This window comes from Bos javanicus, chromosome 14 (assembly GCF_032452875.1).
Source record: "Bos javanicus breed banteng chromosome 14, ARS-OSU_banteng_1.0, whole genome shotgun sequence".
Taxonomy (NCBI): Eukaryota; Metazoa; Chordata; class Mammalia; order Artiodactyla; family Bovidae; genus Bos; species Bos javanicus.
In genome coordinates this window covers 246,152-262,297 of record NC_083881.1, presented here as the reverse complement: position 1 = coordinate 262,297, position 16,146 = coordinate 246,152, and the positions used below count along the sequence as shown (strand labels likewise).

Sequence of the window (16,146 nt, the reverse complement as noted above, 5' to 3'; positions counted from 1 at the left end):
AGGTCAGGAAAATCCCCTGAAGAAGGAAATTGCAACAATAGTGGAGCCTGGTGGGCTATGGCCCGTGTGGTCATAAAGAGCTGGATACGACTGAGGAACTAAGCACAGTTGAGCCTCCCAGATACGAAAAAACCCTTTTCTTAGCACCAAACCCAAAGCCCTGCCCATATCCATCCCTGCCCTTCACCTTCCCTCCTGAAAATGGGCAGGCAGTGTTTCCCTGCTCCCAGACAAGGCAGGCCCTCCTCTGATGAACTGGAATCTACTCCCTCTTCCATTCTCAAAGATTTTATTCAGCTGTCTCCTCTCCTGCATCATCTGTTTGTCTCTCTGTGTTTTATTAATATTATTTGGATGTGTATACAAAGACACTCTGATATTTCTCATTATAAACACAGAAGCCATAACTTCCCTGGTGGTCCAGTGACTAAGACTGCACTACCAAAGCAGAGGGCCCAGGTTTGATCCCTGGTTGGGGAACTAGACCCCTCATGCTGCAACCAAGATATCCCATTCCATGAGTAAGAGGTCACAAGCTAAAAGCAAAGATTCCACATATGGCAATAAAAATAAAAGATTCTGCATGTTGCAACTAAGACCGGGCACAGCCAAATAAATAAAAATAAATATTTAAAAACAGAACACCTCTTTTGACTTCATTTCTTCCTGCCAGGTCCTCAGGTCCCCAGATGACCATTCTTCACAAAGACTTGCCTGCACCTCATCAGCATATTGCGGCTTCCCTGGTGGCTCAGATGGTAAAGGATCTGCCTGCAATGTGGGAGACCCAGGTTTGATCCCTGGGTTGGGAAGATCTCTTGGAGAAGGCATGGCAACCCGCTCCAGTATTCTTGCCTAGAGTTCCATGGACAAAGGAGCCGGGTGGACTACAGTCCATGGGATTGCAAAGAGTCTGACACGACTGAGCAACTAACACTTTCACTTTCATCACCGTATTATTTTGTTTTATTGAAGTATAGTTAATTTACAGTGTTGGAGAAGGAAATGGCAACCCACTCCAGTATTCTTGCCTGGAGAATCCCATAGACAGAGGAGCCTGGCAGGCTACAGTCCATGGGGTCGCAAGAGTTGGATACGACTTACTGCACTGTCTCACCCCAGAGATCCTGCCACATATACCACAAAAACCAAACATCCCCCAGTGACCTTGGCCCCACTGTTCCAATCACTCCCTGGTGGGAATTCAGGCACGTGTCCACAGAGGTCACAGACAACATACATACGGTTCTGTTATGTCCCATATATTACCCTTTCATGTCCCAAGGAAGACATTTTCTCTTCGGGATTTTCATTTAGTGTATCTTTAAAAAATCTTGTGTTAAACTTGCCTCCATCTTTTTCTTGGGTAAGGACAACCCAGAAATGGCCCTTTTGTGTCTGTGATGTTGCCATTCACAGCTTTTCTTGATAGGCCTAGTACAATCTTGAGAACAGGGTTGCTGTATGCTGAATGTCAGACGGTAGCTCTTAGCTTTGCCTATCTTGGGTAGTTATGCTGTGCATTTTTTATTGGTGTACCATGTTTGATTTGTCCCTAATACCTTTGAAGTTTTTCTGAGAAATGAAATATTGCAACATGAACTTATTAAAATATATTTTAAGCCTTAAAAAAATTACAATGTTATGTTAGTTTCAATTGTATAGCAAAATGATTCCGTTATACGAATTTTTGCAGATTTTTTTTCATTATAGGTTATTACAAGATATTGAGTATAGTTCCTTATGCTATACAGTAGGTCGTTGTTGTTTACCTATTTTATATATAATAGTTTTCCTATGTTATATATAGTAGAATCGGTTAATCCCACACTATTAATTTGGGATGAATGGATAAAGAAGATGTGATATATACACACACACACACACAATATAGAATATTGGTGCTGTGCTAAGTCATGTCTGACTCTGTGTGACCCTATGGACTAGAGCCCACCAGGCTCCTTGGTCCATGGGATTCTTCAGGCAAGAATACTGGAGTGGCTTGCCATTTCCTTCTCCAGGGGATCTTCCTGACCCAGGGATTGAACCCAGGTCTCCTGCATTGCAGGCAGATGCTTTAACCTCTGAGCCAAAAAAAGAAAAGCTGCTAACTAATGTTGGGGGTTTGGGGGTAGGCGGGTGTGCTCAGCCAACGCAACAATAAAAGAAAAGAGCCTAAAGATTAGAAGAGAATAACCTGAAGTATCAAAAATTGAAGATAATATCAAATTCTACACAGAAAATATACAGACAACAAAGTATCAGAATCAGTAAGTTCAATAAGATCTGCTCACAAAACCCGACATGGTTCTCTACAGTTGAGAAACCACCAACTGGAAAATATGATGGAAAGTGAAATGCCCTTCACTTCACCAACAGAAGCTATAAACCATGTGGAAATTAAGCAAATTAAAAAAATATAAAAATCTTACAGATGACACTTAAATACTATATCAAAGTACCTTAAGAGAAAGCCTAAATAAATGGAGAAACATACTATGTTCATGGACCAGATGGCATAAAACTGTAAAGATGTCAATCCTCACTAAAGTGGTCTAAAAACACAAAATATTAAAAATCTAAATTCTAGTAAGATTTTTTTGAGTACTATGAAAAACATATTTTAAAAATACACGTGGAAGAATAAAGGTCTACAAATAGCTAGTTCAGTTTTTTATTTTTTTAATTTATTTATTTAGTTGCAGCAGGTGGGATCTAGTTCCCTGACCAGGGATCGAACCCAGGCCCTCTGCATTGGGACCGAACAGTCTTAGCAACTGGACAACTAGGGAAGTTCCTGCTAGTTCAGCTTTGAAGGAGGACATTCAGCAGGCAGGTACTCTACCAGATGTTAGGAGCTACTCCAAAATAGTGGTACTTGATAGGGAACACAAATAGGCAGATGGGACAGAAAAAAAGAATCAGAATCTCACTAATGTATAAAAACTAATGGGGAAAGATTGATTATTTAATATATTATTTTTAAAAATATATTCTTTCTTGAGGAACTATATGAAGAAAGAGGAAGCTGGACCCACATCCAATATGTATAAAATTGGATTCCCAACAGATTATCTACATAAATATGAAAAGTAAAAGAAAGTAAAACCAAAATACTAATAGAAAAAAAATATAGAGAGGTGAATCTTTATGACCTTGGAGACGGTAAGTTCAGTTCAATTCAGTTCAGTTGCTCAGTCGTGTCCAACTCTTTGAGACCCCATGGACTGTAGCACACCAGGCCTCCCTGTCTGTCACCAACTCCCGGAGTTTACTCAAACTCATGTCCATTGAGTTGGTGATGCCATCCAACCATCTCATCCTTTGTTGTCCCCTTCTCCTCCTGCCTTCAATCTTTCTCAGCATCAGGGTATTTTCCAATGAGTCAGTTCTTCACATCAGGTGGCCAAAGTATTGGAATTTCAGCTTCAGCATCAGTCCTTCCAATGAATATTCAGGACTGATTTCCTTTACACTTGTCTGGTTGGATCTCCTTGCAGTCCAAGGGACTCTCAAGAGTCTTCTCCAACACCACAGTTCAAAAGCATCAATTCTTCGGTGCTCAGCCTTCTTTATGGTCCGATTCTCACATCAATACATGACTACTGGAAAACCATAGCTTTGACTAGACAGACCTTTGTTGGCAAAGTAATGTCTCTGCTTTTTAATATGCTGTCTAAGTTGGTCATAGATTTTTTCCCAAGGAGCAAGTGTCTCTTAATTTCAGAGCTGCAGTCACCATCTGCAGTGATTTTGGAATCCAAGAAAATAAAGTCTGTCACTATTTCCATTGTTTCCCCATCTATTTGCCATGAAGTGATGGGATCAGATGCCATAATCTTAGTTATCTGAATGTTGAGGTTTAAGCCAGTTTTTTCACTCTCCTCCTTCACCTTCATCAAGAGACTCTTTAGTTGCTCTTTGCTTTCTGCCATAAGGGTGGTGTCATCTGGGTATCTGAGGTTATCGATATTTCTCCCAGCAATCTTGATTCCAGCTTGTGATTCATCTAGCCTGGCATTTTGCATGATGTACTCTACATATAAGCTAAATAAGCAGGGTGACAATATACAGCCTTGACGTACTCCTTTCCCAATTTTGAACCAGTCCGCTGTCCCATGTCTGGTTCTAATGGCTGCTTCTTGACCTGCATACAGATTTCTCAGGAGGCAGGTAAGGTGGTCTGGTACTCCCATCTCTTTAAGAATGTTCCACAGTTTGTTGTGATCCACACAGTCAAAGGTTTTCGCATAGTCAATGAAGCAGAAGTAAATGTTTTTCTGGAATTCTCTTGTTTTTTCTATGATCCAACAGATGTTGGCAGTTTGATCTCTGCTTCCTTTCTAAATCCAGCTTGAACATCTGGAAGTTCTCGGTTCACGTACTGTTGAAGCCTCGCTTGGAGAATTTTGAGCATTACTTTGCTAGCGTGTGAGATGAGTGCAATTGTGCAGTAGTTTGAACATTCTTTGGCTTTGCCTCTCTTTGGGATTGGAATGAAAATTGACCTTTTCCAGTACTGTGGCCACTGCTGAGTTTTCCAAATTTGCTGGCATATTTAGTGTAGTACTTTCACAGCATCATCTTTTAGGATTTAATATAGCTCAGCCAGAATTCCATCATCTCCACTAGCTTTGTTCCTACTGATGCTTCCTAAGGCGCACTTGACTTCGCACGCGAGGATGTCTGGCTCTAGGTGAGTGATCACTCCATTATGGTTATCGGTGTCATTAAAACATTTTTTGTATAGTTATTTTGTGTATTCTTGCCACCTCTTCTTAATATCTGCTTCTGTTAGGTCCATATCATTTCTGTCCTTCATTGTGCCCATCTTTGCATGAAATGTTCCCTTGGTATCTCTAATTTTCTTGAATATTGCATCACACAAAACGCTCCTCTGCATACTAGGCTTGGCTTAATTGTTCCTTTTCTGTAGGCACTGTCATCATTCTGTCTTCCAGGTGGAGACGCTGAGCACAGAATTGAGAAGCTTGGCCCAAGTCACCCTGCAGTCCTCTGACAGGGCCAGGGGCTCAGCTCCATTGGTTCTAGGAAGTTTAGAGGTGACTGGTGGCACCCACACCCACTCTTATTCCTCCTCTGCAGAAGGCTGGCTGCTGAGATGTTAAACAGCCTTCAGACATCCTTTGATTTTGTGTCTGGAAAATAAGACAGCCTGACTTAAAAAAAATTTTTTTTAACAGCATTATTGAGATACAATTTATTTATTTGTTTCTCCTGACTCCATGGAATTTATTTCATAAGTATGGGAACAGAAGCAGGTATTATGGTATTTGTATAGCTATCTTCTGCGAATCCATATTTCTTGCTTTTGAATCATATAGATTTTTCTTTTTTTTTGGCTGCACTGGGTCTTCATTGCTGCACATGGGCTTTCTTTAGTTGCAATGAGTGGTAGCTTCTTGTTGCAGTGGCTTCTCTTTTTTCAGATTGTGGGTTCCAGATCACAGGCTCTGTAGTTGTGGTACACCGGCTTAGTTGCTCCGAGGCATGTGGCATCTTCTCTGACTAGGGATTTAACTCATGTTCCCTGCATTGACAGAGAGATTCCTTTTTATTTTGAAATAATTTAAAATTTACAGGTAAGTTGCAATAATGCAGAGAACTCCCAGATAACCTTCATTCAGGTTAATCAATTTTTAACTCTTTCCACATTTATATTTCTTGTTTTATCCTGAACCATCTGGAAGTAGGTTGGATATATGGCTTGAAAATAAGTTTTTAAAAAGTTCCCTTCCTTCATTTGATCATTCATTGCATTTCTTCCTTTTTTTTCTTTTTTTTTGAGGGGGTGCATTTTCATTTTTAGTTTTGAAAGATATGATTTTTTTTAAGTTTTCGGTATCTCCAAATGCTTGTTTGTGAATGCTTACTTCAGTTTGCAGTATTAGTAGTTTCTTCTGCTCTCTTTGAACTCTAGTTACCTTGGCCTGCCTGCACTCCCAGCTCCATCTCCTTTGTTCATGGAGATGCCCAGCATCTCTGTGCAAGGAAATGGAATGTTTTCTCATTCATCTTTACACAGAAGATAAGAGCCCTCTGGAGTTCCAGCGCTGGAGGAGACTCAGTTGCCACCACTATTCTGGAGTCACTCGGGCCTAATCTGTCGTTTCCATGTTGGCCAAGGCCCCAGAGCTGCCACAGCATCATTTCCAAGTTTGAAGCTTTGGTTTCTATTTCTCTCCTCTTTTTCAGCCCTGGGGGTGCTCCCTCTCTCCTTGGTGCTTAACTGTGAATTTTCCTACTGACATTCTTGTCCCAGTAAACCTGGCATCATTCATTTCAATTTTCAAAACTAGGACCAAAAAAAAAAAAAATTAGGACCACTTGAAAGTTCCTGCCTTGCTAGCTCCTCAGGTACCCTCCTTGGCTGAACTCTATATCCCTTTGAGATAAAAAATAAATAAATAAACTTTCATTTTACAAATGCAAACACTAGGGCTCCAACCAAGACCATAACTCCCATCTGCAGACTCTACCTGTGGTTTGGTAGGGGAGGTGAGCCAGACCATGGTGGAGAATAAGGCTTGAACATGCCCCATTCAGGACTACCCAGGTGGCGCTAGTGGTGAAGTGAAAGTGAAAGAAAGTGAAGTTGCTCAGTCGTGTCCAACTCTCTGCGACCCCATGGACTGTAGCCTACCAGGCTCCTCCGTCCATCCATGGGATTTTCCTGGCAAGAGTACTGGAGTGGGTTGCCATTTCCTTCTCCATGTGGTAAAGTACCACCTGTCAGTGCAGAAGATGCAGGAGACGCGGGTTCGATCCCTGACTCAGGAAGATCCTCTGGAAAAGGGCAGCTTTTTGGTTGTGTCCTCAGAGTTGACAGGGCTAGTCACCACTCTGTCTCTTCTTAAAGGGTTGTCAACTACAAATTGGACTTTTCATCTACCTCTTCAAGGATTAAATCATGTGCTACCAGAGCTGCTGATTTTCAACACCCTTTGAAAAGAGCTGAGAGTGGAGAGCAGAAATGACGCTCTCTGTGCTCTGGGAAAAACTGGCAGAACAAGTCTTCAAGTAGATATTTTCAGAAGATGATTTCATGAGCCCAATTCTTGTATCTCCTCATATCTAGGAAAGCACTAAAATCCTTCATGGTTCACAAGTCACTACTGCTCCTTGTGACTAGCAGAAACCTTCTGCAACAAATATGTGCTTTGTCACATATACTCCCCCTTCACCAAAATCACAAATATATTGACCTTCTCCTTTCCTCTTTGGAGCAATTTCTCAGAGCTATCTGAGATGCTCTCTCCCAGGCTGTACTCCTCATTTTGCCCCCAATAAAATTTAACTCACAACTCTCACATTGTGTAATTTTTTTTTTTTTTTTAAGTCTGCAGGACACTAATCCCATCCTAACCTAAATACTTCCCCAAAGGTCCAATTTCCAAATAGGGTCACACTGGGATTAGGGTTTCTACATAAGAGTTGAGGGGTGGGGCACATTCAACACGTGATTTGTCTGACTGTATCCACACTGATGGTGTGAAATGGCAACTTTGTGGCTTCCACTTGCATTTCCTTAATGGCCAGCAAAGCCCAACATCTCTTCAGGTGCTCATCAGCATTTTATATTGTTCTTCTTTGAGATAATCTATTCAACCCCCTTGCTCATTTTGTGGACTTGTCTGCCTTGTTTTTCACTGACTTTGCGGGGCGAGGGGAGCCGGGACTTGCAGAGTCCTGAACCTGAACCACGGCAGTGAAAGCGCCGAGGTCCTAACCACCTGAACGTCAAGGAACGTCCCTCATTGACTTCTAAAATATTACTCCATGGAGATAAATGCACACCCCGTCAATTTACCCATTCAAAGTGAACAACTGAGAGGCGAAACTCGCTCACATTTTTGTGCAGGCGAGCCTCGCGGCCCAGAGTCTGCACTCAGCCCCTCCAGCGCCCCCACACCCCAGAGCCGACCGCGTCTCTTCGGTCCACAGCCGCCGCGGAAACCGCAGAGCTGGCCGCGGAATCCGCAGAGGTGGCCGCGGAATCCGCAGAGGTGGCCGCGGAATCCGCAGAGGTGGCCGCGGAATCCGCAGAGGTTTCCGCGGACGCGGCGCCTGGGCCTCGCCCCTCCGACCGCGGAGCACCGAGAGCAGTCCTCCAGCAGCCCTAGAGCGGCCCGTGGAGAGGCGTAGGGCGTGGCGAGCGTCGCCTCTCAGTCGGTTCTGGGAACCAGGCCCTGCTTCCGGCTACTTGCGGTGCTGCTCCGGGCTCAGGACCAGGCGTAAGGTGCGGAGGAGGCGCGGGGAGCGGGCTGCTGGGTGGAAGAGGTCTGCCTTGCCCGCGGAACGGCGAGCGCCCGGGAGTCAGGAAGCCGATATGGCAGTTCGGGGCGGGGCCGAAGGTCGCTGACCGCTGGTGGGGCGGTGGCTCCGGCGAAGCTTGGAGGCCGCCTCGGGCGCTCCTTTCTCCGAGCCTGGAGGCAGCGCACCGGCCTCCTGGGAGCGGAGCCCGAGCGGCCGGCAGCGGGGCAGTGGACGGTTGTCCCGGCACAGGCCAGACCCTGAAGGAAAACCCGGAGTTCCGGCAGTGGCTGGTCGCTGACGACTAGGGTGAGGGGCGCTCGGCCTTCCCGGAGAGCGGGGTGCGAGGAAGACTGGAGAGTCCCCCTTTCCTCGCGGGCCGCCTTGCTGAGGACGGCTCTGCTCTGCAGTCGGCGCGGCTGCGGTGCGCGGGGTGCTTCTGCAGGACCAGGGGTGGGGCGTCGTGCCGGCCTTCAGGTAACCTCTCAGCCCTTTTCTCTAGATACTGCCCCCACCTCTGCTGCCGCGTGCGCCTTAGCCCCTCCTGCCTGAGAGGCGCCATCTGGTCCCGAAAACAGCAGGGATTTCTGAGTGTACGAGCCTGGGTTCTGATCTTCGGCTTGAGTGATTGTTTGCGCCTGATTTCCGTGTTGATGGTAGAGCCATGCGAGGCCCGGAGGCAGAGTAGATAAATGGCCTCAGAGTCTGCAGTGGCAGTGGCTGTTGTGTCCTTGTGTTCTCTGGACCTCGCTTCTCTTTCATTCTTTAACTCGATGTTTATTTGAAGAACTCATGTGTGCTCTCCTTTTCCTGGTTCTCTTCCTTTTCTCCTCCTCACCTCATCTCCATTTTCAGCTGCTTTCTGCCTCCCCTTTTGCAGGGACTAGAGAGGGCTTTCTGCCACGTGATTCCAGGGCACCTCCTGTCACACTGGCTGTCATCAGTGGTTCATACCATCAGCATCTGGGAGTGGAGACCCTGTCAGTCCTCATTCACTGGCCCAAAGGGTGTGGGGGTCACTGGGCTTCTCTCGCACCTCTTCCAGGCCGGCTGGGCTGAGACCTACTAGGCTGCCTGTCAAAGAGCAGGAAGCATCGATGTCTGCTGTGGGTCCTGCCGCTGCACACCTGCATCGCCCTGGTGACAGTCACAGTGACTGCGTGAGTTTCCTGGGGGCCCAGTTGCCCCCTGAGGTGGCAGCAATGCCCCAGCTTCTGGGGGACTTGGACAGGGCCACGTTCAGAAAATTGCTGAAGCTGGTGGTCAGCAGTCTGCAGGGAGAAGACTGCCGGGAGGCTGTGCAGCACCTCAGGGCTGGCGCCAACCTGCCTGAGGAACAGCTGGGTGCCCTGATAGCTGGCACACACACCCTGCTCCAGCAGGCTCTCCGGCTGCCCCCGGCCAGCCTGAAGCCCGACACCTTCAAGAACCAGCTCCAGGAGCTTTGCATCCCCCAAGACCTGGTTGTGGACTTGGCCAGCGTGGTGTTTGGTAGCCAGCGGCCTCTCCTTGACTCTGTGGCCAGGCAGCAGGGGGCATGGCTGCCCCACATCGCCGACTTTCGGTGGAGGGTGGACGTGGCCATCTCCACCAGCGCCCTGGCCCGCTCCCTGCAGCCAAGCGTCCTGATGCACCTGAAGCTCTCGGATGGGTCTGCCCTCCGCTTTGAGGTTCCCACGGCCAAATTCCAGGAGCTGCGGTTTGCTGTGGCCCTGGTCCTGAAGGAGATGGCCGACCTGGAGAAGAGGTGCGAGCGCAAGCTGCAGGACTGAGCCTCGCCAGTGCCTCCAGTCGCCCAGGCGGCTGTCTCAGATGGGCTCTCCGGAGCGAAGCCTGCCCTTCTGAGAAGGCACTCCAGGGAGGGAGTGTAACCATGTCTTTCTCTAAGTGAAGTAGACAGCTGTGTCTTTCCCTGTTTTTGGAAGTAAAGCAACTGTAAAAAAAAAATACGTCCTCCTGGGTAGGCATCAAACTGCATGCGCCCTCTGCACAGTGGTCGGTCGGTTTTGCTGCCAGGTAAGGGCACCCACTGCGCTGGTGGGCCCACGTGTAGTCTGAGGTTCAGGCCAAGGCCTTTGTGAGGACACAGGCTATTCAGCCTGTCCTGTGCAGCATCCGAGCTGTTGCTCCTTTGCTCTTGGGAACCCTGTATTTCAGGGTGCACATTTCATTCCCCATCTTAAATCCCTGACCTTAAAGTGCATTCTAGTGGAGGGGGTGTGGGGAGGAATGTGTAATAAAAACAAGCAGTGTAGCCCTGGAGAGGGTAGGTGCTGCAGGAGGTGCAGCAGCCTCCGGACATGGGAGGCAGGGCGGTGGGAGAGCTGGGCTGCACTTTAAATCAGGTCTTGGGGCGGGTCTCCTGAGGACGTGGTTCTTTAGCCAAGAGGAAGCAGGAACACTGCTCAGAGGGAAAGCCTGGGGGCGCGGGGTTGCGGCCAAGTGGGAGGAGATGAGTGGAGGCATAGGGGCAGGCCGAGGGCCTCTCTGGGAACTCGGCTCAACTCTGAGTGAAATGCGTGTGATGAGATAGTCGTGTTAGAGGATCACACCGGATACTGTGTTGACTGCAAAGGGCAGGCTGCAGGATGGGGGTGAGGAGTCTGGAGTTGGTGGTGGAGGCGGAGAGGGGAGCGGGGTGTCTTGCGGCTGGGTGGCTCAGGCAGCTCAGACCGCCATAGACTAAGTGGCTTGAACAACAGAAATGACTTGCTCGCAGTTCTGGAGGCTGGGGTCAGCGTGTCAGCATCGTCAGGTCCTGGTGAGGCCTCTCCCCCGACCTTTGGACTTCCCTCTGTGCATGTGTATGCATGTGTGTGTGAATATGTGACAGAGTGTGTGAGCGTGTGTGTGTGTGTGTGTGTGTGTGTGTGTGTGTGTGAGAGAGAGAGAGAGCACTGTCCTCCTCTTAAGAGGGCACCAGTCCTGTGGGATCAGGGCCCTGTGTTTATGACCTCATCCAACCTTAATCACCTCCCTGAAGGCCGCATTTTTAAATGCAGGCTCAGAAGGGGTTTGGGCTTCAACAATTGAGTGGGAGAGTGGTGGGGAGCGGGGAGCAGGGGCCTCTCCTGGGTGCCTTTAGGGCAGCAGTGTGCAGAGCCCTTGACCAGCCCTGTCCCCTTCGGCATAACTGCACCCCAGGTAGGGGGCCTGGCAGTGTCCCCGCCTCTGTGGTTTGCTCTACCAGGAAACCAGGTCACAGCCTGGTAGGATTAATGGGCCCAAGCATCAGGCAGGAGCTTCCTCTGAAAAATAGTGATTGGGTTTGGGTGCCCACCTAGCATCCTGCCATGTCTGTTGGAAGCCCCTAGCCTTCCCTAGCACCCCTTTCCTGTCCCCACTCTGTGCCAGAACCCATCAAGGGCAGCAGTGTTTCCTCTGTGCTGTTTCCAGAATGCTCCCATGGTCTTGATTAATTAGGCCTTTCCCTGAGCGAGGGTCCCAGCAAGTTGGGCCAAAGGGACAGAGAAGAGAAGGTGCCCTGGGGGCTGCACTCAGAGCTGGGGTTTCCTGAGCCACGGCCCACGTGGGGCTCAGTCCTGGCTCAGCCGAGGGCTTCGGACTCCCCGTGTCTGCAGTATCAGCCAGCATCCTGGGCCCTTCTTCCCTGAGGACAGGAGCTGGACTGGGCCATCCTCGCTGCTGCCTAGGCCTGCCCACAAGGACCTGCACTGGAAGCTGAGCACCACGTCTGCCTCAACCAGTGATGGAGGCTGTCTTTGCTGTGACTTCTTCCTCAACCGTCAGGCATGTGTCAGGAATATGTACTTATTATGATATGTTTGGAAAATCCTAAAAAACAAACAAAACTAAAAAGAACCAGAAAGCTCCTTTGCCCATAGACAGCCGTGGAGAAACCGTCTTGACCAGATTTGAACTTATTCTCTGTGCTGTGCCTGTGTGTTAACGCAGCTCTGTTCATTTAACTCTCCCTGAACGTGATGGTCTGTCTACCGGCTGCAGAGCGTGCATCCCTTCAGTGGGCATGCTGAGTTTCTCTTGGGCTTCGCAGACAGAGCACCAGAGACTGGGCAGCTCCTAAAACAGCAGATGTTGATTTCTCACAGTGTGGAGGGCGGACGGCCGAGGTTGGGGCCGGCAGGGTCAGGGAGCCGTGGTCCTGGCTGCAGACATCGCTGTCCTCGTGTGGAGAGAGGACACATGAGGGGACTCCAAAAAAAGGGGGGGGCTCAACCCTCATGACCCGAGCACACCCAAAGGCCCCCCTCCTCACATTTGGCATTAGGTCATTTGACACAAACATTCAGAGCAGAGCAACTTCTATGTTTCCTTTTTTCCCACAATTAAAAATCACAGTGATGTTATGCAACTGGAGATTATTATACTGAGTGAAGTCAGAGAAAGACATATGATATCACTTACATGTGGAATCTAAAATATCACATGAACACATCTACAAAACACGGACACAGAACACAATTGTGGATGCCAAGGGGGAGGAGGCGGAGGAGGGAAGGGTTGGGAGTCTGGGATTAGCAGATGCAAACTATTATGTACAGGATGGAAAAACAATAAGGTCCTCCTGTACAGCACAGGGAACTATATTCAATATGTGTGTGTGAGTATGTGACAGTGTGTGAGTGTGTGTGTGTGAGAGAGAGCGCTCTCTCCTCCTCTTAAGAGGGCACCAGTCCTGTGGGATCAGGGCCCTGTGTTTATGACCTCATCCAACCTTAATCACCTGCTCAGCAGGGGGTTTGGGCTTCAACAATTGAGTGGGAGAGTGGTGGGGAAGGGGGAGCACGGGCCTCTCCTGGGTGCCTTTAGGGCAGCAGTGTGCAGAGCCCTTGACCAGCCCTGACCATGATAAATCATGGAAAATGTGTATGTATAACTGAATCACTGCTGTACAGCAGAAATTAGCACAACGTTGTAAATCAGCTGTATTTCAACAAAATTGTTTTAATCACTGATCAATAGTAAGTGGTAAATGGATTTTATGTATTAAGACTGTTTAGAGGTAGGAACAGAGAAGGCAGAACGTGACCAATTTCTACATTGAATCATACCTTGTGTAGCCTTTTGTGTTGGCGTTTTACTTAGCATAGTGTTGTTTAAAAAAAAAAAAAAAGCGACCATTTTGGTAAAGAATCCACCTGCAATGCAGAAGACAGGGGTTCCATCCCTGGGTCGGGATGGAATGGCTACCCATTCCAGTATTCTCGCCTCGAGCAATGAATGCCAAGGTAGACAGAAGAGCCTGGCGGGCTGCAATCCTGAGTCCCAAAGATTCGGACAGTACCTAACTTCCCAAAGCACGTCCTTGCGCGCCCCCTACAGGCCAGGCCCCGACGACGCAGCCGAGTGGGGAGAAGGAACAGGTGGAAGGAACCAAGTGCAGGCGCTCCACCAGGCTCATGTTAGACCGTTAACTCAAAGGCACCGACATGGTGACGAAGCGCAGAGGGTTGAGTGTTACCCAGTGACACACAGCTGATGGGGGAACTGGTGGGCGGTTCTCTGCCAGCCTTCCCTTCCTGCCTGCACATCCGCTGGCTTCTCGGGCATGTGACCCTGGTGGCGTGAGGCGCTCCGTGCTGGCTCCCGTCCCCCGAGGCCGCTAGCCCCAGGGTGAGGACACGCGCTCAGGGCAGACGTCCACAGGCTGCGGCGTGTCTGTTTTGCAGGTTAGCATAGCAAAGTTCACTGGTGCAACCAGGAACGAGGACTGGAGTCCAAGCCCAGCCCAGGTGCCCCAGCTCTTAGCTCCGCTGCCACAGAAGGGCCCTATGGCTACGATTCTGTGATTTTAAGGCACATACTTGGCAGGAACACACATAGGGTCCCTTCCTGAGGGACCCTGGAGGAGGACAAGAGCTCTCAACTGAAGCCCACCTCATCCTCTTGGCTGATCTAGCAGGCAGGGGTGCTTTTCTGACCGAGGCTCGGAGCTCCGCGCCTCAGGACTAGGGTTTGCACACCCTTTTGCCTGCCAGGCCACAGAGGCCTTTGTTGCCGTGCTCCCGGCCGGAGTAGCCCCCTGTCTCCCAGCCAGCCACGTGGGTGTGTCCACCTTGCTCATCCCCTCCCCAGGCCCTGGAGGGTCAGCAGACTCAGTGGGTCTGGGCCCCTCTGAGGCTCCATGTCTATACGTACTGTCATCTCCACCCTTGAGGGGTCCAGGCTGCTAACTGGGGGTGCAGAGCTCTGCTTGCTCACCTGCTTCTCTCCCTCATCCCCAGAAGGCACCATCTGTGCCTTTTAAGTCACTGGTCAGGAACGCCTGGACCAGAACATTGACCTCCATCCTCGGAAGCTGGATGTGGTGGGCCCTGACTATGTCGACCCCTCGCCTTGGCCTCCAATGAGCTCTTGACAGTTCTAATACTGCCAGCCCCAGGTTGTCCATTTGTGAGCCTTTGTGCTTGTCTCAAGGAGGCGCACACGGGCAAACAGTGACACAGGCATCACTGTACAGAGAGAGAGGTTTTCGTGAGAAGCAGACGATGGGCAGCAGGCTGTTCCTGGGACTGTTGGCTCCTGGCGCTGAACGGAGCCAGGTAATGAGGCCACCAGCCTCGAGACCATGCACAGCCTCTGGCCTTACTGTGTGTGGGGACGTAGACATGATCCAGCTGAAGAAGGTCCCTCCAGCTGTGGGGCACAGGCTTGGAGGCTAGCAGAGGTGGCCCTCCTCACCTGCGTTGGGTGTGGTGACCTTTTCTCTAAACAGCTAGAGGATATTTTAGCCTTTCAGGTCACGATTCTATCAGCTCTGCCACTGTAGCTCAGAACAGCCAGAGAAAACAATGAAACCAATGTGCATGACTATATTCCAATAAAATGTCCTGTGGACACTAAATTTTAATTTCACATCACAAAATTTGTTTCAACCATTTAAAACCCATTCTTAGGACTTCCCTGGTTGTCCAGTGTCTAAGACTCCACACTCCCAATGCAGGGGCCCCAGGTTTAATCCCAGGTCGGGGATCAAATCCTGCATGCCATAACTAAAAGATCCTGTGTGCCACCACTGTGACCCAGCACAGCCAAAACCAGAAAAACCATTCTCACTTCCAGGGCCTTGCAAAACCAGGTGGGGTGAGGGTGGCTTTAAATGCTGCACCTCCCTGCACGCCTGTAGGGCTCCCTCAGACTGCAGAGCTAGCCCTGCCCCCATGTCCCCAGACAAGAATAAGACCTTGCAGAGAGCAGATGTTTGACCTTAAGTAGACCTCTGTGGAAACTCTTGGCGCTGGAGCATTTTCTCTTATCTGTGGGCCTCTAAAGCTTCACCTCAAAGCCGGATGTACCTCAAACACAGCATTCATTCAACAAACTTCTCCTGGGCTCTGAGTGCAAGCCACATCCACAAAGGGACACACGAATGTGAAAACCCACTGGGCTCTGCACAGACACCCCATTTTATTAGTGAAGCTTCCAGAATGCTCAAAGTATCATAAAGCTTATCTGATAATGAAGACAAATTTCAGGTCAAAATTATGAGTTTAATTTGTCTCCAAAAGAGAAAGAAATCCCAAGTATTTTAAATCTATTCTATCAGCATTCTAGAAATTCTCTTTGGCCATGCTGGGCATCTTGTGGGATCTAGGGGAAAGCTGAGTCCTGACCACTGGAGTGCCAAGAAATTCCCAGAAATTCTTAAAATGAGTTTACTATTCCTGAAACCCCAACTGGGAAATACAGCTTGGAAGTAGGATAGAATAGTCCAGAACTCCCACACCTGGCAGGCAGCCCTCTCCTCTCCTCCCAGCGCACACAGAGAAGAAAGAAAGACACTTCTCCGTGCTCTGGGATCTGAAACCCAGGCAGCAGCAGTTTGAATGCAACGTCGTCAGGTGACACACAAATACCACAAACCTTTTTCATGTGGATGCAGCCAAGGAG

The 16,146-nt window shown here is 49.0% G+C and overlaps 1 protein-coding gene across 4 annotated transcripts; it reads left to right on the top strand.

Moving 5' to 3' along the window:
• Positions 1 to 8,151: 8,151 nt before the first annotated feature.
• COMMD5 (COMM domain containing 5) lies at positions 8,152 to 10,221 on the top strand. 4 transcript variants are annotated; one of them, XM_061438290.1, is made up of 3 exons: positions 8,155 to 8,260; positions 8,527 to 8,751; positions 9,155 to 10,221. In XM_061438290.1, the coding sequence occupies exon 3, from the start codon at positions 9,372 to 9,374 to the stop codon at positions 10,044 to 10,046; it is 675 nt and encodes a 224-aa protein (XP_061294274.1). In that variant the 5' UTR covers positions 8,155 to 8,260; positions 8,527 to 8,751; positions 9,155 to 9,371; the 3' UTR covers positions 10,047 to 10,221. The 4 variants fall into 4 exon arrangements, with proteins under 4 accessions (XP_061294273.1, XP_061294274.1, XP_061294275.1 ...); XM_061438289.1 differs by lacking the exon at positions 8,527 to 8,751 and having other exon boundaries at positions 8,152 to 8,260; positions 9,320 to 10,221; XM_061438291.1 differs by lacking the exon at positions 8,527 to 8,751 and having other exon boundaries at positions 8,159 to 8,260.
• Positions 10,222 to 16,146: the final 5,925 nt, after the last annotated feature.